The sequence below is a fragment of the Hypanus sabinus genome, unplaced genomic scaffold (assembly GCF_030144855.1).
Source record: "Hypanus sabinus isolate sHypSab1 unplaced genomic scaffold, sHypSab1.hap1 scaffold_386, whole genome shotgun sequence".
Taxonomy (NCBI): Eukaryota; Metazoa; Chordata; class Chondrichthyes; order Myliobatiformes; family Dasyatidae; genus Hypanus; species Hypanus sabinus.
The window spans coordinates 364,275-387,418 of record NW_026781276.1 but is presented as its reverse complement, the minus strand read 5'-3'; the positions used below and the strand labels follow the sequence as shown (position 1 = coordinate 387,418).

Sequence of the window (23,144 nt, the reverse complement as noted above, 5' to 3'; positions counted from 1 at the left end):
GTGTCAGGAACCTAAAACAGGTGTGGCTTCACACTTGTTTAGAAGTGTGAGGGGTCTTAGTGGGTGTGAGTATCCGGTTAGGATTATGGGGTCTCACATCCGGTCAGGATCCTGCCAGGAGTGTGTGGTGTCTCACTGTTTGTCAATTGATAATCGACAATAGGTGCAGGTGTAGGCAATTCATGGCTGATCATCCACAATCATTACCCCGTTCCTGCCTTCTCCCCATATCCCTTGACTCCTCAATCTTTAACAACTCTATCTAACTCTTTCCTGAAACCATCCGGAGAATTGGTCTCTACTTCGTTCGGAAGCAGAGCATTCCATAGATCCATAACTCTCTTGGTGAAAAGTTTTTCCTGAATTCCGTTCTAAATGAACTACCCCTTATTGTTAGCTGTGGCCTTTTGTTTTGGACTCGGGAACATGTTTCCTGATCTAGCGTGTCCAATCCCTTTAAAATCTTATATATTTCAATCGGATCCGGTGGCATCCTTCTAAATTCTAGTGTATTAGGACCCTGTCAGGTGGGTGTGGGATCTCGTGGTGTATCAAGAACCTGTCAGGGGTGTGTGGAGTCTCACAGTGTGTCAGGACCCTGTCAGGGGTGTGTGGGGTCTCACAGTATGTCAGGACACGGCCAGGGGTGTGTGGGATCTCACAGTGTGTCAGGACCCTGTCAGGGGTGTGTAGGGTCTCACAGTCTGTCAGGACCTTGTCAGGGTTGTGTGGCATCTCACTGTATGTCAGGACCCTGTTTGGGGACTGTGGCATCTTACAGTGTATCGTAAACCTGCCACGGGTGTGTGGCATCTCGAAGACCCTGTGAGGACCGTGTGGTCTCACAACGTGACAGGACCCTGACAGGGGCGTTTGGGGTCTCACAGTGTGACAGGACCCTGACAGAGGTGTGTGGGGTCTCACAGTGTGTCAGGACCCTGTCAGGGGTGTGTGTGGTGTCACAATGTGTCAGGACCCTGTCAGGGGTGTGTGGCGTCTCACAGTATGTCAAGACACGGCCAGGGGTGTGTGGGATCTCACAGTGTGTCAGGAACCTAAAATGAGCTTTGGGGCCTCATAGTGTGTCAGGACCCTGTCAGGGGTGTGTGGGATCTCACAGTGCATCCGGACCCTGGCAGGCCTGCATGGCCTCTCACTGTATGTCAGGAACCTAAAATGAGTTTGTGGGGCATCACTGTGTGTCAGGACGCTGTCAGAGACATGTGGGATCTCACAATGTGTCAGGCTCCTGACAAGGGTGTGTGGCATCTCACAGTGTGTCAGGAACCTAAAATGAGTTTTGGGGCATCACAGTGTGTCAGGACCCTGTCAGAGGTGTGTGGGGTGTCACAGTGTGTCGGGACCTGGACAGGGATTTGTGGGGTGTCACAGTGTGTCAGGACCCTGTCAGGGGTGTGTGGTGTCTCACAGTTTGTCAATTGATAATAGACAATAGGTGCAGGTGTAGGCAATTCATGGCTGATCATCCACAATCATTACCCCGTTCCTGCCTTCTCCCCATATCCCTTGACTCCTCAATCTTTAACAACTCTATCTAACTCTTTCTTGAAACCATCCGGAGAATTGGTCTCCACTGCCTTCTGAATCAGAGCATTCCTAGATCCATAACTCTCTAGGTGAAAAGGTTTTCCTGAATTCCGTTCTACATGACCTACCCCTTATTGTTAGCTGTGGCCTCTTGTTTTGGACTCGGGAACATGTTTCCTGATCTAGCGTGTCCAATCCATTAAAAATCTTATATATTTCAACCAGATCCGGTCGCATCCTTCTAAATTCTAGTGTATTAGGACCCTATCAGGTGGGTGTGGGATCTCGTGGTGTATCAAGAACCGGTCAGGGGTGTGTGGGGTCTCACAGTGTGTCAGGACCCTGTCAGGGGTGTGTGGTGTCTCACAGTGTGTCAGGATCCTGTCAGGGGTGTGTGGGGTCTCACAGTGTGTCAGGACCCTGTCAGGGGTGTGTGGGGTCTCACAGTGTGTCAGGATCCTGTCAGGGGTGTGTGGAGTCTCACAGTGTGTCAGGACCCTGTCAGGGGTGTGTGGGGTCTCACAGTGTGTCAGGAACCTGTCAGGGTTGTGTGAGGTATCACAGTGTGGCAGGACCCTGTCAGGGGTGTGTGAGGTCTCACAGTGTGTCAGGATCCTGTCAGTGGTGTGTGAGGTCTCACAGTGTGTCAGGACCCTGTCAGGGGTGTGTGAGGTCTCACAGTGTGTCAGGACCCTGTCAGTGGAGTGTGGTGTCTCACAGTGTGTCAGGACCCTGTGAGCTGTGTGTGGACTCACAATGTGTCAGGACCCTGTCAGGGGTGTGTGGGATCTCGCACTGTGTCAGGACGCTGTCAGGTGTGTGGGGTCTCAGAATGTGACTGTATCCTGTCAGGTGTGTCTGGGGTCTCACAGTGTATCAGGACCCTTCAGAGTTATCTGCTGTCTCACAGTGTGTCAGGACACTGTCAGGATTCTGTGGGGTCTCACACTGTGTGGGGACCCTGTCAGTGGCGTGCGGAGTCTCACAGTGCGTCCAGACGCTGGCAGGCGTGTGTGGCTTCTCAGTGTGTGTCAGGAACCTAAAATGAGTTTGTGGGGCATCACAGTGTGTCAGGACCCTGTCAGAGACGTGTGGGATCTCACAGTGTGTCAGGCTCCTGACATGGGTGTGTGGAGTCTCACAGTGTGTCAGGTCAAAGACAGGGGTGTGTGGGGTCTCACAGTGCGTCAGGACCCTGTCAGGGGTGTGTGGGGTCTCACAGTCGGTCGGGACCCTCAGCAATGTGTGGGGTCTCACAGTGTGTCAGGACCATGGCAGGCGTGTGTGGCTTCTCACTGTGTGTCAGGTCCCTGTCAGGGGTGTGGGGTCTCACACTGTGTCAGGACCCTGTCAGGGGTGTGTGCGGTCTCACAGTGTGCCAGGACACTGCCAGGGCTGTCTGGGATCTCACAGTGTGACAGGACCCTGTCAAGAGTGTGTGGGGTCTCACAGTGTGTCAGGGCCGTGTCAGTGGTGTGTGGGGTCTCACAGTGTGTCAGGACCCTGTCAGGTGTGTGTGGTCTCCCACTGTGTCAGGACCCTGTCAGGGGTGTGTGGGGCATCACAGTGTGTCAGGACGCTGTCAGAGACGTGTGGGATCTCACAGTGTGTCAGGGCCCTGTCAGAGACGTGTGGGATCTCACAGTGTGTCAGGCTCCTGACATGGGTGTGTGGGGTCTCACAGTGCGTCAGGACGCTTCAGGGTTGTGTGCGGTCTCACAGTCGGTCGGGACCATGTCAGCAATGTGTGGGGTCTCACAGTGTGTCAGGAACCTGTCAGGGTTGTGTGAGGTATCACAGTGTGGCAGAACCCTGTCAGGGGTGTGTGAGGTCTCACAGTGTGTCAGGATCCTGTCAGTAATGTGTGGGGTCTCACAGTGTGTCAGGAACCTAAAATGAGTTTGTGGGGCATCCCATTGTGTCAGTACCCTGTTAGGGGTGTGTGGGGTGTCACAGTATGTCAGGACCCTGTCAGAGGTGTGTGGTGTCTCACAGTGTGACAGGACCGTGTGAGCTGTGTTTGGACTCACAATGTGTCAGGACCCTGTCAGGGGTGTGTGGGGTCTCGCACTGTGTCAGGACGCTGTCAGGTGTGTGGGGTCTCAGAATGTGACTGTATCCTGTCAGGTGTGTCTGGGGTCTCACAGTGTATCAGGACCCTTCAGAGTTATCTGCTGTCTCACAGTGTGTCAGGACACTGTCAGGATTCTGTGGGGTCTCACACTGTGTGGGGACCCTGTCAGGGGTGTGTGGGGTCTCACAGTGCGTCCAGACGCTGGCAGGCGTGTGTGGCTTCTCAGTGTGTGTCAGGAACCTAAAATGAGTTTGTGGGGCATCACAGTGTGTCAGGACCCTGTCAGAGACGTGTGGGATCTCGCAGTATGTCAGGACCCTGTCAGAGACGTGTGGGATCTCACAGTGTGTCAGGCTCCTGACATGGGTGTGTGGAGTCTCACAGTGTGTCAGGTCAAAGACAGGGGTGTGTGGGGTCTCACCGTGCGTCAGGACCCTGTCAGGGGTGTGTGGGGTCTCACAGTCGGTCGGGACCAAGTCAGCAATGTGTGGGGTCTCACAGTGTGTCAGGACCGTGGCAGGCGTGTGTGGCTTCTCACTGTGTGTCAGGACCCTGTCAGGGGTGTGTGGGGTCTCACAGTGTGTCAGGACCCTGTCAGGAGTGTGTGGGGTCTCACAGTGTGTCAGGACCCTGTCAGGGGTGTGTGGGGCATCACAGTGTGTCAGGGCCCTGTCAGAGACGTGTGGGATCTCACAGTGTGTCAGGCTCCTGACATGGGTGTGTGGGGTCTCACAGTGCGTCAGGACCCTTCAGGGTTGTGTGCGGTCTCACAGTCGGTCGGGACCATGTCAGCAATGTGTGGGGTCTCACAGTGTGTCAGGACCATGGCAGGCGTGTGTGGGGTCTCACAGTGTGTCAGGAACCTAAAATGAGTTTGTGGGGCATCTCATTGTGTCAGTACCCTGTTAGGGGTGTGTGGGGTGTCACAGTATGTCAGGACCCTGTCAGAGGTGTGTGGGGTCTCACAGTGTGACAGGGCCCTGTCAGTGGTGTGTGGAGTCTCACAGTGTGTCAGGACCCTGTCAGGGGTGTGTGGAGTCTCACAGTGTGACAGGGCCCTGTCAGTGGTGTGTGTGCTCTCACAGTGTGTCAGGACCCTGTCAGGAGTGTGTGGGGTCTCACAGTGTGTCAGGACCCTGTCAGGGGTGTGTGGGGTCTCACAGTGTGTCAGGACCCTGTCAGGAGTGTGTGGGGTCTCCCAGTGTGTCAGGACCCTGTCAGGAGTGTGTGGGGTCTCCCAGTGTGTCAGGCTCCTGACATGGGTGTGTGGGGTCTCACAGTGCGTCAGGACGCTTCAGGGCTGTGTGCGGTCTCACAGTCGGTCGGGACCATGTCAGCAATGTGTGGGGTCTCACAGTGTGTCAGGACCATGGCAGGCGTGTGTGGGGTCTCACAGTGTGTCAGGAACCTAAAATGAGTTTGTGGGGTATCCCATTGTGTCAGTACCCTGTTAGGGGTGTGTGGGGTGTCACAGTATGTCAGGACCCTGTCAGGGGTGTGTGGGGTCTCACAGTGTGTCAGGACCCTGTCAGGAGTGTGTGGGGTGTCACAGTGTGTCGGGACCTGGACAGGGATTTGTGGGGTGTCACAGTGTGTCAGGACCCTGTTAGGGGTGTGTGGCGTCTCACAGTCGGTCGGGACCCTGTCAGGGTTGTGTGGGGTCTCACAGTCGGTCGGGACCCTGTCAGGAATGTGTGGGGTCTCACAGTATGTCAGGACCGTGTCAGTGGTGTTTGGGGTCTCATAGTGCGTCCGGACCCTGGTAGGCCTATGTGGCTTCTCACTGTGTGTCAGGAACCTAACATGAGTTTCTGGGGCATCACAGTGTGTCAGGAACCTGTCACGGGTGTGTGGCATCTATAAGTGTGTCAGGACCCTGTCAGGTGTGTGGGGTCTCAGAATGTGACTGTATCCTTTCAGGTGAGTGTGGGGTCTCACAGTGTGTCAGGACCCTGTCAGTGGTGTGTGTGGTCTCACAGTGGGTCAGGACCCTGTCAGGAGTGTGTGGGGTCTCCCAGTGTGTCAGGACCCTGTCAGGTGTGTGTGGGGTCTCCCAGTGTGTCAGGACCCTGTCAGGGGTGTGTGGGGTCTCACAGTGTGTCAGGACCCTGTCAGGAGTGTGTGGGGTCTCCCAGTGTGTCAGGATCCTGTCAGGGTTGTGTTGAGTCTCAGTGTGTGTCAGGAACCTAAAACAGGTGTGGCTTCACACTTGTTTAGAAGTGTGAGGGGTCTTAGTGGGTGTGAGTATCCGGTTAGGATTATGGGGTCTCACATCCGGTCAGGATCCTGCCAGGAGTGTGTGGTGTCTCACTGTTTGTCAATTGATAATCGACAATAGGTGCAGGTGTAGGCAATTCATGGCTGATCATCCACAATCATTACCCCGTTCCTGCCTTCTCCCCATATCCCTTGACTCCTCAATCTTTAACAACTCTATCTAACTCTTTCCTGAAACCATCCGGAGAATTGGTCTCTACTTCGTTCGGAAGCAGAGCATTCCATAGATCCATAACTCTCTTGGTGAAAAGTTTTTCCTGAATTCCGTTCTAAATGAACTACCCCTTATTGTTAGCTGTGGCCTTTTGTTTTGGACTCGGGAACATGTTTCCTGATCTAGCGTGTCCAATCCCTTTAAAATCTTATATATTTCAATCGGATCCGGTGGCATCCTTCTAAATTCTAGTGTATTAGGACCCTATCAGGTGGGTGTGGGATCTCGTGGTGTATCAAGAACCTGTCAGGGGTGTGTGGAGTCTCACAGTGTGTCAGGACCCTGTCAGGGGTGTGTGGGGTCTCACAGTATGTCAGGACACGGCCAGGGGTGTGTGGGATCTCACAGTGTGTCAGGACCCTGTCAGGGGTGTGTAGGGTCTCACAGTCTGTCAGGACCTTGTCAGGGTTGTGTGGCATCTCACTGTATGTCAGGACCCTGTTTGGGGACTGTGGCATCTTACAGTGTATCGTAAACCTGCCACGGGTGTGTGGCATCTCGAAGACCCTGTGAGGACCGTGTGGTCTCACAACGTGACAGGACCCTGACAGGGGCGTTTGGGGTCTCACAGTGTGACAGGACCCTGACAGAGGTGTGTGGGGTCTCACAGTGTGTCAGGACCCTGTCAGGGGTGTGTGTGGTGTCACAATGTGTCAGGACCCTGTCAGGGGTGTGTGGCGTCTCACAGTATGTCAAGACACGGCCAGGGGTGTGTGGGATCTCACAGTGTGTCAGGAACCTAAAATGAGCTTTGGGGCCTCATAGTGTGTCAGGACCCTGTCAGGGGTGTGTGGGATCTCACAGTGCATCCGGACCCTGGCAGGCCTGCATGGCCTCTCACTGTATGTCAGGAACCTAAAATGAGTTTGTGGGGCATCACTGTGTGTCAGGACGCTGTCAGAGACATGTGGGATCTCACAATGTGTCAGGCTCCTGACAAGGGTGTGTGGCATCTCACAGTGTGTCAGGAACCTAAAATGAGTTTTGGGGCATCACAGTGTGTCAGGACCCTGTCAGAGGTGTGTGGGGTGTCACAGTGTGTCGGGACCTGGACAGGGATTTGTGGGGTGTCACAGTGTGTCAGGACCCTGTCAGGGGTGTGTGGTGTCTCACAGTTTGTCAATTGATAATAGACAATAGGTGCAGGTGTAGGCAATTCATGGCTGATCATCCACAATCATTACCCCGTTCCTGCCTTCTCCCCATATCCCTTGACTCCTCAATCTTTAACAACTCTATCTAACTCTTTCTTGAAACCATCCGGAGAATTGGTCTCCACTGCCTTCTGAATCAGAGCATTCCTAGATCCATAACTCTCTAGGTGAAAAGGTTTTCCTGAATTCCGTTCTACATGACCTACCCCTTATTGTTAGCTGTGGCCTCTTGTTTTGGACTCGGGAACATGTTTCCTGATCTAGCGTGTCCAATCCATTAAAAATCTTATATATTTCAACCAGATCCGGTCGCATCCTTCTAAATTCTAGTGTATTAGGACCCTATCAGGTGGGTGTGGGATCTCGTGGTGTATCAAGAACCGGTCAGGGGTGTGTGGGGTCTCACAGTGTGTCAGGACCCTGTCAGGGGTGTGTGGTGTCTCACAGTGTGTCAGGATCCTGTCAGGGGTGTGTGGGGTCTCACAGTGTGTCAGGACCCTGTCAGGGGTGTGTGGGGTCTCACAGTGTGTCAGGATCCTGTCAGGGGTGTGTGGAGTCTCACAGTGTGTCAGGACCCTGTCAGGGGTGTGTGGGGTCTCACAGTGTGTCAGGAACCTGTCAGGGTTGTGTGAGGTATCACAGTGTGGCAGGACCCTGTCAGGGGTGTGTGAGGTCTCACAGTGTGTCAGGATCCTGTCAGTGGTGTGTGAGGTCTCACAGTGTGTCAGGACCCTGTCAGGGGTGTGTGAGGTCTCACAGTGTGTCAGGACCCTGTCAGTGGAGTGTGGTGTCTCACAGTGTGTCAGGACCCTGTCAGCTGTGTGTGGACTCACAATGTGTCAGGACCCTGTCAGGGGTGTGTGGGATCTCGCACTGTGTCAGGACGCTGTCAGGTGTGTGGGGTCTCAGAATGTGACTGTATCCTGTCAGGTGTGTCTGGGGTCTCACAGTGTATCAGGACCCTTCAGAGGTATCTGCTGTCTCACAGTGTGTCAGGACACTGTCAGGATTCTGTGGGGTCTCACACTGTGTGGGGACCCTGTCAGAGGCGTGCGGAGTCTCACAGTGCGTCCAGACGCTGGCAGGCGTGTGTGGCTTCTCAGTGTGTGTCAGGAACCTAAAATGAGTTTGTGGGGCATCACAGTGTGTCAGGACCCTGTCAGAGACGTGTGGGATCTCACAGTGTGTCAGGCTCCTGACATGGGTGTGTGGAGTCTCACAGTGTGTCAGGTCAAAGACAGGGGTGTGTGGGGTCTCACAGTGCGTCAGGACCCTGTCAGGGGTGTGTGGGGTCTCACAGTCGGTCGGGACCATGGCAGGCGTGTGTGGCTTCTCACTGTGTGTCAGGACCCTGTCAGGGGTGTGGGGTCTCACAGTGTGTCAGGACCCTGTCCGGGGTGTGTGGGGTCTCACACTGTGTCAGGACCCTGTCAGGGGTGTGTGCGGTCTCACAGTGTGCCAGGACACTGCCAGGGCTGTCTGGGATCTCACAGTGTGACAGGACCCTGTCAGGTGTGTGTGGTCTCCCACTGTGTCAGGACCCTGTCAGGGGTGTGTGGGGCATCACAGTGTGTCAGGACGCTGTCAGAGACGTGTGGGATCTCACAGTGTGTCAGGGCCCTGTCAGAGACGTGTGGGATCTCACAGTGTGTCAGGCTCCTGACATGGGTGTGTGGGGTCTCACAGTGCGTCAGGACGCTTCAGGGTTGTGTGCGGTCTCACAGTCGGTCGGGACCATGTCAGCAATGTGTGGGGTCTCACAGTGTGTCAGGAACCTGTCAGGGTTGTGTGAGGTATCACAGTGTGGCAGGACCCTGTCAGGGGTGTGTGAGGTCTCACAGTGTGTCAGGATCCTGTCAGTGGTGTGTGTGGTCTCACAGTGTGTCAGGACCCTGTCAGGGGTGTGTGAGGTCTCACAGTGTGTCAGGACCCTGTCAGTGGAGTGTGGTGTCTCACAGTGTGTCAGGACCCTGTCAGGGGTGTGTGGACTCACAATGTGTCAGGACCCTGTCAGGGGTGTGTGGGATCTCGCACTGTGTCAGGACGCTGTCAGGTGTGTGGGGTCTCAGAATGTGACTGTATCCTGTCAGGTGTGTCTGGGGTCTCACAGTGTATCAGGACCCTTCAGAGTTATCTGCTGTCTCACAGTGTGTCAGGACACTGTCAGGATTCTGTGGGGTCTCACACTGTGTGGGGACCCTGTCAGAGGCGTGCGGAGTCTCACAGTGCGTCCAGACGCTGGCAGGCGTGTGTGGCTTCTCAGTGTGTGTCAGGAACCTAAAATGAGTTTGTGGGGCATCACAGTGTGTCAGGACCCTGTCAGAGACGTGTGGGATCTCACAGTGTGTCAGGACCCTGTCAGAGACGTGTGGGATCTCACAGTGTGTCAGGCTCCTGACATGGGTGTGTGGAGTCTCACAGTGTGTCAGGTCAAAGACAGGGGTGTGTGGGGTCTCACAGTGCGTCAGGACCCTGTCAGGGGTGTGTGGGGTCTCACAGTCGGTCGGGACCCTGTCAGCAATGTGTGGGGTCTCACAGTGTGTCAGGACCATGGCAGGCGTGTGTGGCTTCTCACTGTGTGTCAGGACCCTGTCAGGGGTGTGGGGTCTCACAGTGTGCCAGGACACTGCCAGGGCTGTCTGGGATCTCACAGTGTGACAGGACCCTGTCAAGAGTGTGTGGGGTCTCACAGTGTGTCAGGACCCTGTCAGTGGTGTGTGGGGTCTCACAGTGTGTCAGGACCCTGTCAGGTGTGTGTGGTCTCCCACTGTGTCAGGACCCTGTCAGGGGTGTGTGGGGTCTCACAGTGTGTCAGGACGCTGTCAGAGACGTGTGGGATCTCACAGTGTGTCAGGGCCCTGTCAGAGACGTGTGGGGTCTCACAGTGTGTCAGGCTCCTGACATGGGTGTGTGGGGTCTCACAGTGCGTCAGGACCCTTCAGGGTTGTGTGCGGTCTCACAGTCGGTCGGGACCATGTCAGCAATGTGTGGGGTCTCACAGTGTGTCAGGACCATGGCAGGCGTGTGTGGGGTCTCACAGTGTGTCAGGAACCTAAAATGAGTTTGTGGGGCATCCCATTGTGTCAGTACCCTGTTAGGGGTGTGTGGGGTGTCACAGTATGTCAGGACCCTGTCAGTGGTGTGTGTGGTCTCACAGTGGGTCGGGACCCTGTCAGTGGTGTGTGGGGTCTCACAGTGTGTCAGGATCCTGTCAGGGTTGTGTTGAGTCTCAGTGTGTGTCAGGAACCTAAAACAGGTGTGGCTTCACACTTGTTTAGAAGTGTGAGGGGTCTTAGTGGGTGTGAGTATCCGGTTAGGATTATGGGGTCTCACATCCGGTCAGGATCCTGCCAGGAGTGTGTGGTGTCTCACGGTTTGTCAATTGATAATAGACAGTAGGTGCAGGTGTAGGCAATTCATGGCTGATCATCCACAATCATTACCCCGTTCCTGCCTTCTCCCCATATCCCTTGACTCCTCAATCTTTAACAACTCTATCTAACTCTTTCCTGAAACCATCCGGAGAATTGGTCTCTACTTCGTTCGGAAGCAGAGCATTCCATAGATCCATAACTCTCTTGGTGAAAAGTTTTTCCTGAATTCCGTTCTACATGAACTACCCCTTATTGTTAGCTGTGGCCTTTTGTTTTGGACTCGGGAACATGTTTCCTGATCTAGCGTGTCCAATCCCTTTAAAATCTTATATATTTCAATCGGATCCGGTGGCATCCTTCTAAATTCTAGTGTATTAGGACCCTATCAGGTGGGTGTGGGATCTCGTGGTGTATCAAGAACCGGTCAGGGGTGTGTGGTGTCTCACAGTATGTTAGGACACGGCCAGGGGTGTGTGGTGTCTCACAGTATGTTAGGACCCTGTCAGGGGTGTGTGGGGTCTCACAGTCTGTCAGGACCTTGTCAGGGTTGTGTGGCATCTCACTGTATGTCAGGACCCTGTTTGGGGACTGTGGCATCTTACAGTGTATCGTAAACCTGCCACGGGTGTGTGGCATCTCGAAGACCCTGTGAGGACCGTGTGGTCTCACAACGTGACAGGACCCTGACGGGTGTTTGTGGTCTCACAGTGTGACAGGACCCTGACAGAGGTGTGTGGGGTCTCACAGTGTGTCAGGACCCTGTCAGGGGTGTGTGGGATCTCACAGTGTCTCAGGAACCTAAAATGAGTTTTGGGGCCTCACAGTGTGTCAGGACCCTGTCAGGGGTGTGTGGGATCTCACAGTGCATCCGGACCCTGGCACTCCTGCATGGCCTCTCACTGTATGTCAGGAACCTAAAATGAGTTTGTGGGGCATCACTGTGTGTCAGGACGCTGTCAGAGACGTGTGGGATCTCACAATGTGTCAGGCTCCTGACAAGGGTGTGTGGCATCTCACAGTGTGTCAGGAACCTAAAATGAGTTTTGGGGCATCACAGTGTGTCAGGACCCTGTCAGAGGTGTGTGGGGTGTCACAGTGTGTCGGGACCTGGACAGGGATTTGTGGGGTGTCACAGTGTGTCAGGACCCTGTTAGGGGTGTGTGGAGTCTCACAGTCGGTCGGGACCCTGTCAGGGTTGTGTGGGGTCTCACAGTCGGTCGGGACCCTGTCAGGAATGTGTGGGGTCTCACAGTATGTCAGGACCGTGTCAGTGGTGTTTGGGGTCTCACAGTGCGTCCGGACCCTGGTAGGCCTATGTGGCTTCTCACTGTGTGTCAGGAACCTAACATGAGTTTCTGGGGCATCACAGTGTGTCAGGAACCTGTCACGGGTGTGTGGCATCTATAAGTGTGTCAGGACCCTGTCAGGTGTGTGGGGTCTCAGAATGTGACTGAATCCTTTCAGGTGAGTGTGGGGTCTCACAGTGTGTCAGGACCCTGTCAGGGGTGTGTGGGATCTCACAGTGTGTCAGGACCCTGTCAAGAGTGTGTGGGGTCTCACAGTATGTCAGGACCCTGTCACGGGTGTGTTGTGTCTCACAGTGCATCAGGACCCTGTCAGGTATGTGTGGCATCTCAAAGTGTGTCAGGACCCTGTGAGCTGTGTGTGGTCTCACAATGTGACAGCACCCTGTCAGGGGTGTTTGGAGTCTCACACTGTGTCTGGACGCCGTCAGGTGTGTGGGGTCTCAGAATGTGACTGTATCCTGTCGGGTGTGTGTGGGTCTCACAGTGTATCAGGACCCTTCAGAGTTATCTGCGGTCTCACTGTGTCAGGACCCTGTCAGGGGTGTGTGGGGTCTCACTGTGTGTCAGGTACCTAAGATGAGTTTGTTGGGCATCACAGTGTGTCAGGACCCTGTCAGAGACATGTGGGATCTCACAGTGTGTCAGGACCCTGATATGGGTGTGTGGGGTCTCACTGTGTGTCAGGACCCTGTCAGAGACCTGTGGGATCTCACAGTGTGTCACGCTCCTGATATGGGTGTGTGGGGTCTCACAGTGTGTCTGGATCCTGTCAGTGGTGTGTGGAGTCTCACAGTGTATCAGGACCCTGTCAGTGGTGTGTGGAGTCTCACAGTGTGTCAGGACCCTGTCAGGGGTGTGTGGGGTCTCACAGTGTGTCAGGACCCTGTCAGGGGTGTGTGGAGTCTCACAGTGTGTCAGGACCCTGTCAGGGATGTGTGGTGTCTCACAGTGTGTCAGGACCCTGTCATGGATGTGTGGGGTCTCACAGTGTGTCAGGACCCTGTCAGGGGTGTGTGGGGTCTCACAGTGTGTCAGGACCCTGTCATGGATGTGTGGGGTCTCACAGTGTGTCAGGACCCTGTCAGTGGTGTGTGGGGTCTCACTGTGTGCCAGGCTCCTGACAATGGTGTGTGGAGTCTCACAGTGTGTCAGGACCGTGTCAGGGATGTGTGAGGTCTCACAGTGTGTCAGGACCCTGTCAGGGGTGTGTGGGGTCTCACAGTGTGTCTGGACCCTGTCAGGGGTGTGTGGGGTCTCACAGTGCGTCAGGACCCTGTCAGGGGTGTGTGGGGTCTCACAGTGTGTCAGGACCCTGTCAGGGGTGTGGGGTCTCACAGTGTGTCAGGATCCGGTCAGGGGTGTGTGGGGTCTCACAGTGTGTCAGGACCCTGTCAGGGGTTTGTGGGGTCTCACAGTGTGTCATTATCCTGTCAGGGGTGTGTGGGGTTTCACAGTGCGTCAGGACCCTGTCAGGGGTGTGTGGGGTCTCACAGTGTGTCAGGACCCTGTCAGGGGTGTGTGGGGTCTCACAGTGTGTCAGGACACTGCCAGGGCTGAATGGGATTTCACAGTGTGTCAGGACCCTGTCAAGAGTGTGTGGGGTCTCACAGTGTGTCAGGGCCCTGTCAGTGGTGTGCGGGGTCACACAGTATGTCAGGACCCTGTCAGGGGTGTGTGGGAGGTCTGACAGTGTGTCAGGACCCTATCAGGTGTGTGTGGGAGGTCTGACAGTGTGTCAGGACCCTGTCAGTGGTGTGTGGGGTCTCACTGTGTGCCAGGCTCCTGACAATGGTGTGTGGAGTCTCACAGTGTGTCAGGACCGTGTCAGGGATGTGTGAGGTCTCACAGTGTGTCAGGACCCTGTCAGGGGTGTGTGGGGTCTCACAGTGTGTCTGGACCCTGTCAGGGGTGTGTGGGGTCTCACAGTGCGTCAGGACCCTGTCAGGGGTGTGTGGGGTCTCACAGTGTGTCAGGACCCTGTCAGGGGTGTGGGGTCTCACAGTGTGTCAGGATCCGGTCAGGGGTGTGTGGGGTCTCACAGTGTGTCAGGACCCTGTCAGGGGTTTGTGGGGTCTCACAGTGTGTCATTATCCTGTCAGGGGTGTGTGGGGTTTCACAGTGCGTCAGGACCCTGTCAGGGGTGTGTGGGGTCTCACAGTGTGTCAGGACCCTGTCAGGGGTGTGTGGGGTCTCACAGTGTGTCAGGACACTGCCAGGGCTGAATGGGATTTCACAGTGTGTCAGGACCCTGTCAAGAGTGTGTGGGGTCTCACAGTGTGTCAGGGCCCTGTCAGTGGTGTGCGGGGTCACACAGTATGTCAGGACCCTGTCAGGGGTGTGTGGGAGGTCTGACAGTGTGTCAGGACCCTATCAGGTGTGTGTGGGAGGTCTGACAGTGTGTCAGGACCCTGTCAGTGGTGTGTGGTGTCTCACAGTGTGTCAGGACCCTGTGAGCTGTGTGTGGTCTCACAATGTGTCAGGACCCTGTCAGGTGTGTGTGGGATCTCGCACTGTGTCAGGACCCTGTCAGGTGTGTGGGGTCTCAGAATGTGACTGTATCCTGTCAGGTGTGTCTTGGGTCTCACAGTGTATCAGGACCCTTCAGAATTATCTGCTGTCTCACAGTGTGTCAGGACACTGTCAGGTCTGTCTGGGATCTCACAGTGTGTCAGGACCCTGTCAGGGGTGTGTGGGGTCTCACTGTGTGTCAGGACCGTGTCAGGGGTGTGTGGGGTCTCACAGTGTGTCAGGACCCTGTCAGGGGTGTGTGGGGTCTCACAGTGTGTCAGGACACTGTCGTGGTGTGTGACATCTCACTGTGTGTCAGGACCCTGTTAGGGGACTGTGGCATCTTACAGTGTATCGTAAACCTGTCAGGGGTGTGTGGCATCTCTAAGTGTGTCAGGACCCTGTCAGAGGTGTGTGGGGTCTCACAGTGTGTCAGGACCCTTTCAGGGGTGTGTGGGGTCTCACAGTTTTTCAGGAGCCTCTCAGCGTTGTGTGTGGTCTCATGGTGTGTCAGCACACTGCGAGGCATGTCTGGGGTCTCACATTGTGTCAGGACACTGCCAGTGTTGTGTGGTTTCTCACGGTGCGACAGGACCCTGTCAGGGGTGTGTGGTGCCTCAAAGTGTTTCAGGAGCCTCTCAGAGTTGTGTATGGTCTCATGGTGTGTCAGCACACTGCGAGGCATGTCTGGGGTCTCACTGTGTGACAGGACCCTGTCCGGAGTGTGTGTGGTGAGTATTCAAAGTGTTGGGCCGTGATAGGGAGTGTAGGAAAACACTGATCCTGGATATATTCACTTTCGAGAATGTGACAGTGGCAGAAATGATATTCTTCAATAATCAGGGAGTGTCTCAGTTTCATATTCACGAATGGGTTTGGGAATTTCTCTGTCTTGTCTGTTCCCTCTGCAAACAGGATGAAGGACAATGATGATCAAGCTTGTAGCGATTTACTAAACCCGTGTTCAGGGGCACTGAGGGGTTTCATTGACCGGGTGTGGACTGGAGCAATATTTACGGAGGTCCCAGAAACGTGAGTAGTTTGTAAACTTCCTGATTCGTCTATCTCTGCTCCCATATTTAAATTATCATCGTTGGGATTTGTTATTGTAAATGAGAGAGACTGAACCAGGGTTCTGGCCAAGATTCCTTGTATTTCTGGTAAGAGCTGCTCTGTGGTTGAACAGACCAGTTGGGATGTTACCTGCTTTTCTAATTAAAGTGATGCTATTATTACTATTCTGTGACTGGAACTTCAGTGACGCCCAACTCTAAGAAAAGATCATCTGCGGGAACTGGGGGAGTTTGGAAAATGGTTCAGGATGAGGCTGTTCAGGAAGGGGCAGTGGTTGGCAACAGAAGGTTTTGACTTTTTGGTGTGAAGAAATATAAGATTATTTTTCCATTCTCCAGATCGCCCTTCTCCACTCAGACTCCGGTGGGGATCTGTAGTTGCAGGCCCCAGAGCGGTGTGACCACCTTCCTCAAACTCGCCAGCTCTCTGCCTCTTTCCTCAAAATGTCCTTTGAAAACTCTCCCTCCAGCAAACACGTTTCCCTGTGTCTCACTGTGTTCTCTGTCACAGTGCCAATATTTACCTGGTCAGATCCTGTTGGCTCAACAACTGAACTGCCCGACGCAAATTACAACTGTTGGTGGAAACAGAGGTCAAGTTTCAACTTAATGAAATTTGCTTCAGCCTCATCTGGGCCATTGCATACCGTTCCGATCACCCCACTACCGGAGGGATGTTGAGGCATTAGAGAGGGAGCAGAAGAGATTTACCGGGATGCTGCCTGGTTTAGAAGGCATGTGCTATCATGAGAGGCTGGATGAAATTAGGTTGTTTGCTGTGGTTCATCAGAGGCTGAGAGGAGCTCTGACACAGGTTCACAAGATTACGAGAGGCTTGGATAGAGTGGACAGAGAGAACCCGTTTCCGCGGTTGAAATGTCCATTACCAGAGGGAATATATTGAAGGTGAGAGGGTGTAGAATGAAGTGGGATGTGAAGGTCAGCTTATTTTTTAAATCAGACAATCGTGGCTGCCTGGAACGCACTGCCTGGTAAGGTGGTCGAGGCAAATTATTAGAAGCTTTTAAAGGACTTTTGGACAGTCACATGGATGTAAGGAAGATGGAAGCATGTGGACATGGTGAAGGAAGGAGAGATTAGTCTTCAGGTTTGTTTGATTTATTTCTTGGCTGTTTCAGCACAATATTATTTGCCTGATGGCCTGTTCCTGTGTTATACTCTTCAATGTTCAATGTACGTTCACTTACCTTTCAGCTCACTGAGAACCTTTAGTAAAAGTTGAGCGGAAATTGGTCGATGGGAAGGATCACAACCTGTTTAAATATCAACAAATTGAGGGAAATCATTTTTGTAACATTTTAAAGTGTGCTGTATTCAATCCAAATTTAAATTAATCTCTGATATTATCTCACCATATATCTGTATTTCCTTCAGTATTTTGTCCAACTTTGGGACGCCAATCCGCATTTTCACAAAGGTTTCCCACATCACCCTCGGGGCGCGGGAGCCTTTCTCCATCACCAGGCTCAGGAGGAGTTTAGAACTGTCCGCCCGCTCTCCCTTATCAGCGAGATCAGAGATTTTCTGTGAAGAGTAACGGTGAACATATTGGGGACTGACAGATTCACACAGAGAATGAGAAGTAAATGATGTGCTCCATAACGGGATCACACTGAGCAGTCACCCGGACGGTTGCTGATCCTGTCTGGACATGGACTGTACATTCTGAGTGCAGAGCACACGGAGGGACATTCACCGTGAACCTGGTCCACCAGTCAATGAGATCTTGGCTGGTCTGTGACCGCTTCATTGACATGGCTCCAAATCCATAAATATTTCCTCACCGGATTTGACAGTGTAAAACAAAATCAGAAAATAACGATCACAGATGAAGAAAGAAGTCAGGAGGGTTTTTGTATCAGCGGGAGCAGTCTCTGGGAAGTTGCAGAAAAGATGATGTGATTCATCTCCTCAGTCCGCCAGTGCCCAACATGACAGCGGATTCCCGGCTGACACCTGATGCCTTTGCTTTGCCTTTTCCAGTGGAGGTTTATTCAGTGATTACACATTACAACATGGCCGTATTCCCCGATCCACACTGTCTGCAGTTACAGATTGTCACTGAATGATCTCCACCCAGAACAGAACACACTCGAGCTCCTGTGGCATCCGGTCCTAATGCCCGGGTTCTCACTGAATCCTGCCGTCACATGGTACAGTCTCCCCGAAATAAAGATTCCTGCCATATTTCCATTTAAGCTCGTTAATTGCAACATCATAGAACTGTTGCCTACTCGCCTCGCTCTGAACATTGAGCCACCAGCACGGGTATTTACAACTTTTTCAATCATCGCTTGAGATTCACATTTTTAAGAATTTGTTTATTTCTGATTTGTTTTTATGCTCTATTATCCGATGAGTGAGAATTCCGACACCCATCAGTCCTGTGATGTGTGAAAATTCAAACCCATTCTCCCTCCCACTCACCCGATGTTCCTGTACACTGAACTGATTCTCGGCCGTTAACGCCAGGCTCACTCCGTGCACCCCTCCTTCCATCGCCTGCTCCAGCCTGTCCCTGTAGAGGTCCGTCAGCTGCAGCAGCTGGGAATCGTCCCAGCTTGCCAGGAGCTCAGTGATCACTGTGAAGGAAAATGGGGAAAATTAAAGACATTATCGAACACCTAATGGACCACAAATTTATCTCTGGAGCCTAAAGACGGGGATTCTGTGCAGCACGTCGCCAAACAGAATCGGAAATAGACACACAGAAGTGTTACAATTTGGAAGGACAGATCAGAGAAGGAATTTCACAGCGAAAGACAGGGCACTGAGTAGAGAACTGAGGAACATGGATATAACCCCATGGATTTTAAGTGATTGAACGTGGTGTCACGTGGAGTTAGGGGTGTAAATAAATAGTTGATACACTGGATTTTATAAATCCAAACGTGAGTAGAGACATACACAAGCTGCAGTAAGAATTCAACAGTTCAGGCAGCAACTATGGAAATGTGTATACAGTCGATGTTACGGGCCGAGACCCTTCGCAAAATGTCGACACTTTATCTTTCCCATAGCTGATGTCTGGTCGCTGAGTTCATTTTGTGTGTGGTGTTTAGAATTCCCGATTCTACAGATTTTCTCATCTCACAGTGAGTCAGGACCCTGTCAGGTGTGTGTGGGGTCTCACAGTCTGTCAGGACCCTGTCAGGGGTGTGTGGCATCTCACAGTGTGTCAGGACCCTGTCAGGGGCGTGTGGGGTCTCACTGTGCGTCAGGACCCTGTCAGGGGTGTGTGGGGTCTCACAGTGTGTCAGGACCCTTTCAGGGGTGTGTGGGGTCTCACAGTGTGTCAGGACCTGTCAGGGTTGCGTGGGGTCTCACAGTGTGTCAGGACCCTGTCAGGGGTGTGCGGGGTCTCACAGTGTGTCAGGATCCTGTCAGGGGTGTGTGGGGTCTCACAGTGTGTCAGGACCCTGTCAGGGGTGTGTGGGGTCTCACAGTGTGTCAGGACAATGTCAGGGGTGTGTGGGGTCTCACAGTGTGCCAGGACCGTGTCAGGTGTGTGTGTGGGGTCTCAATGCATGTCAGGACCCTGTCGGGTTGTGTGGGGTCTCACAGTGTGTCAGGACCCTGTCAGGGGTGTATGGGGTCTCTCAGTGTGTCAGGACAATGCCAGGGGTGTGTGGTGTCTCACAGTGTGTCAGGACCGTGTCAGGTGTGTGTGTGGGGTCTCACTGCGTGTCAGGACCCTGTTGGGTTGTGTGGGGTCTCACAGTGTGTCAGGACCGTGTCAGGTGTGTGTGGGGTCTCACTGTGTGTCAGGACCCTGTCGGGTTGTGTGGGGTCTCACTGTGTGTCAACACCCTGTCAGGGGTGTGTGGGGTCTTACAGTGTGTCAGGACCCTGTCAGGTGAGTGTGGGGTCTCCATTCAATGTACTCGGTTGTGATAGGGAGCATTAGAAAACATTGATTGTGGACATATTTACTTTAGAGAATGTGACAGTGGTAGAAATGATGTTCTTCAATAATCGGGAAGTGTTTCTGCTTCATATTCAGAAAAGGGTGTGAGAATTTCACTGCTGTGTCTGTTCCCTTGGCAAACAACATGAGGAATAGTGACGAACAAGCTTGTCGTGATTTACCAAATCCATGTTGCTGGGAAACTGTGGGGTTTCATTGAGCGGATGTGGACTGGAACAGCATTGACAGAAGTGACAGAGGCATGAGTAGTCTGTAAATTTCCTGATTGATCTATCTCTGGTCCCGAGTTTAAATTATCATCTTTGGGATTTGTTCTTGTAAATGAGAGACCCTAAACCAAGGTTCTGGCTGAGATTCCTTATATTTCTGTTAAGAGCTTTGAATAATCAGATAGGGCATGGTCTGATGCAATATTAGTAAGTTTTGTGATATTTGTCTTTCCTACGCTCTCTCCTCTGTTAAATGTGCAGTTGAGTGATCCAACTCAGTCTGCGATGATGATGTCTTACAATCTCTTGAGCCCATGCACTGCCCCGGGCTCCATTTTCACAGAGATGATGGGCTTATGGATGTGGTGAGCTTCCCATCCAGACGGTCACAATTTAAATAATTGCAATATTATTTATAGATATTTCCAGTCCTTTGCACCTTCCTTGCCGCGATCCCACAACCCTCGGTTTCCCTGTCCTAATTCCCATCTCTCATCCTTCCACAGTGTCCATCACACAACACCGGCAGACAGGAATCTCAGCTTCTGTGGACTGAGCTGAGGAATATGTCCCCCAGTCTCACCCTCTCTAACACTGTAGCAGTGTTTGCACTAGGGAGTGTAGATGTGAACACAGAGGGGTTCATCTGCTGCTCTGTGGTTGAACAGACCAGTTGGGACGATCCCTGCTTTTCTAATTAAAGTGATGCTATTATTACTATTCTGTGACTGGAACTTCAGTGGACGCCCAACTCTGAGAAAAGATAATCTGCGGGAACTGGGGGAGTTTAGAAAATGGTTAAGGATGAGTCTGTTCAGGAAGGGGCAGTGGTTGGCAACAGAAGGTTTTGACTTATTGGTATGAAGAAATATATTTTTTTTTCACCCCATCTCCAGATCACCCCTTCTCCACTCAGACTCCGGTGGGGATCTGTAGTTGCAGGCCCCAGAGCGATGTGATCACTTTCCTGAAACTCGCCAGCTCTCTGCCTCTTTCCTCAAAATGTCCTTTGAAAACTCTCCCTCCAGCAAACACGTTTCCCTGTGTCTCACTGTGTTCTCTGTCACAGTGTCAACATTTACCTGGTCAGATCCTGTTGGCTCAACAACTGAACCGCCGGATGCAAATTACAACTGTTGGTGGAAACAGAGGACAAGTTTCAACTTAATGAAATTTGCTTCAGCCTCATCTGGGCCATTGCATACCGTTCCGATCACTCCACTACCGGAGGGATGTTGAGGCTTTAGAGAGGGAGCAGAAGAGGCTCATCGGGATGCTGCCTTGTTCAGAGGCCATGTGCTATCATGAGAGCCTGGATAAATTTGAAATGTTTTCTCTGGATCATCAGAGATTGAGGGAGCTCTGACAACTATCCGAAATTATGAGACTTAGATAGAGTGGGCAGAGAGAATCAGTCTTGGGTTTGAAATATCTGTTACTAGAGGGCGTGCAGTGAAGGTGAGCAGGGGTTGGATTAAGGGGGATGTGAGGGGTAGTTTTTTATTTAAATCAGAGAGTCGTGGATGCCTGGAACACACTGCCTGGTAAGGTGATAGAGACAAATTGTTAGAGACTTCTAAGAGACGTTTGGACAGGCACATTGATGTAAGGAAGATGGAGGCAGATGGACACGGTGAAGGAAGGAGAGATTAGAGTTTGGCTGTGTTTGATTAATTTCTTAGCTGTTTCGGCACAATATTATTTGCCTGATGGCCTGTTCCTGTGTTATACTCTTCAATGTTCAATGCACATTCACTTACCTTTCAGCTCACTGAGAATCTTTAGTAAATGTTGAGCAGGAATTGGTCGATGGGAAGAATCACAACCTGTTTGAATTTAAATAAATTGAGGAAATCATTTTTGTCAAATTGTAACATGTACCGTATTCAATCCAAATTTGAATTAATCTCTGATACTATCTCACCATATTCCTGTATTTCCTTCAGTATTTTGACCAACTCTGGAACACCAATCCGCATTTTCACAAAGGTTTCCCACATCACCCTCGGGGCGCGGGAGCCTTTCTCCATCACCAGGCTCAGGAGGAGTTTAGAACTGTCCGCCAGCTCTCCCTTATCAGCGAGATCAGAGATTTTCTGTGAAGAGTAACAGTGAACATATTGGGGACTGACAGATTCACACAGAGAATGAGAAGTAAATGATGTGCTCTGTAACGGGATCACACTGAGCAGTGACCCGGACAGGTGCTGATCCTGTCTGGACATGGACTGTACATTCTGAGTGCAGAGCACACGGAGGGACATTCACCGTGAACCTGGTCCACCAGTCAGTGAGATCTTGGCTGGTCTGTGACCGCTTCATTGACGTGGCTCCAAATCCATAAATAATTCCTCACCGGATTTGACCGTGTAAAACAGAAATCAGAAAATAACGATCACAGATGAAGAAAGAAAACAGGAAGGCTTTAATAACAGAGCGAGTTGCAGAGAAGTTTCAGAAAATATGATGTGATTCATCTCCTCAGTCCGCCAGTGTCCAAGATGACAGCGGATTACAGGCTGACACCTGATGCCTTTCCTTTGCCTTTTCCAATGGAGGTTTATTCAGTGGTTACACATTACAACATGGCAGTGTTCCCCGATCCACACTGTTCGCTGTTACGGATTGAAACACTGTCATCTCCACTCAGAACAGAACACATTCAAGCTCTTGTGACACCCACAGATGATGTCCCAGTTCTCACTGTCATCCTGCCATCACGCTGCACGTTCTTCCCAAACCAAAACTTCCTGTAATATTTCAATTTAATACTGTAAGCCCACACAACTCAACTCACTCTGAACATTGAGCAGCCACCCACCATTCCGCGGGGTCTTTTCACCCCTTTCTATCACTGGTTCAGATTCACATGTCTGGGATTGTATGTAGAGTATTTATTTCCCAGTTGTTCCTTTATCTAATATAATATCTGATGAGTCAGAGTTCCGGCACCCATCAGTCCTGTGATGTGTGAAAATTCAAACTCATTCTCTCTCCCACTCACCCAATGTTCCTGTACACTGAACTGATTCTCGGCCGTTAACGCCAGGCTCACTCTGTGCACCTCTCCTTCCATCGCCTGCTCCAGCCTGTCCCTGTAGATAGCCGTCAACCGCAGCAGCTGGGAATCGTCACAGCTTGCCAGGAGCTTGGTGATCACTGAGCCCGGACCTGTGAAGGAAAATAATTAGGAGCATTAAAGAAATTTCAACACCATACTGGGTAGTAACTTTCTCTCTGGAACCTAAAGATCACAACAAAACACAGTCCGGGGGAGGGGGGGACACGTGATGACGTAGGATCGAGACGCGGGAAACCAGCTCTCCCGTAAAAAATCAGTAAATTAATGTTCACGTGAAGAAAAGTTAGTAAATACTTTCTAAAAGTTACTTATAAACTACTCCGGATTGTTTCAAACTGTGTCTCACAAACAGAAGATGAAGAAAACTACTACCAT

General features: G+C 52.1%; 2 protein-coding genes across 8 annotated transcripts in view; one reads left to right on the top strand and one right to left on the bottom strand.

Annotated features, from left to right (window-relative positions):
* LOC132388713 (NACHT, LRR and PYD domains-containing protein 3-like) overlaps nucleotides 1–23,144 on the bottom strand; it is a 148,314-nt gene that overhangs the window by 39,381 nt on the left and 85,789 nt on the right. For 3 of the 5 annotated variants that reach the window (XM_059961094.1, XM_059961095.1, XM_059961096.1), the window contains 6 exons: nucleotides 22,692–22,858; nucleotides 21,612–21,783; nucleotides 21,448–21,513; nucleotides 17,978–18,132; nucleotides 16,903–17,074; nucleotides 16,738–16,803 (listed from right to left, as the gene is read on the bottom strand). In XM_059961094.1, coding sequence (XP_059817077.1) covers nucleotides 16,738–16,803; nucleotides 16,903–17,074; nucleotides 17,978–18,132; nucleotides 21,448–21,513; nucleotides 21,612–21,783; nucleotides 22,692–22,858 — 798 coding nt within the window. The remainder of the gene's footprint in view (nucleotides 1–16,737; nucleotides 16,804–16,902; nucleotides 17,075–17,977; nucleotides 18,133–21,447; nucleotides 21,514–21,611; nucleotides 21,784–22,691; nucleotides 22,859–23,144) is intronic. The other 2 variants (XM_059961097.1, XM_059961098.1) reach the window with 2 other exon arrangements.
* The window catches only part of LOC132388714 (uncharacterized), a 77,128-nt gene that overhangs the window by 38,653 nt on the left and 15,331 nt on the right, over nucleotides 1–23,144 (top strand). Inside the window, exon 1 of one of the 3 annotated variants that reach the window (XR_009510321.1) lies at nucleotides 15,065–15,488. The exons of the other annotated variants lie outside the window; for them this stretch is intronic. The gene's annotated coding sequence lies outside the window, so the exon portion shown is untranslated. Of the gene's footprint in view, nucleotides 1–15,064; nucleotides 15,489–23,144 lie in introns of those variants that run through there. 3 annotated transcript variants of the gene reach the window in all.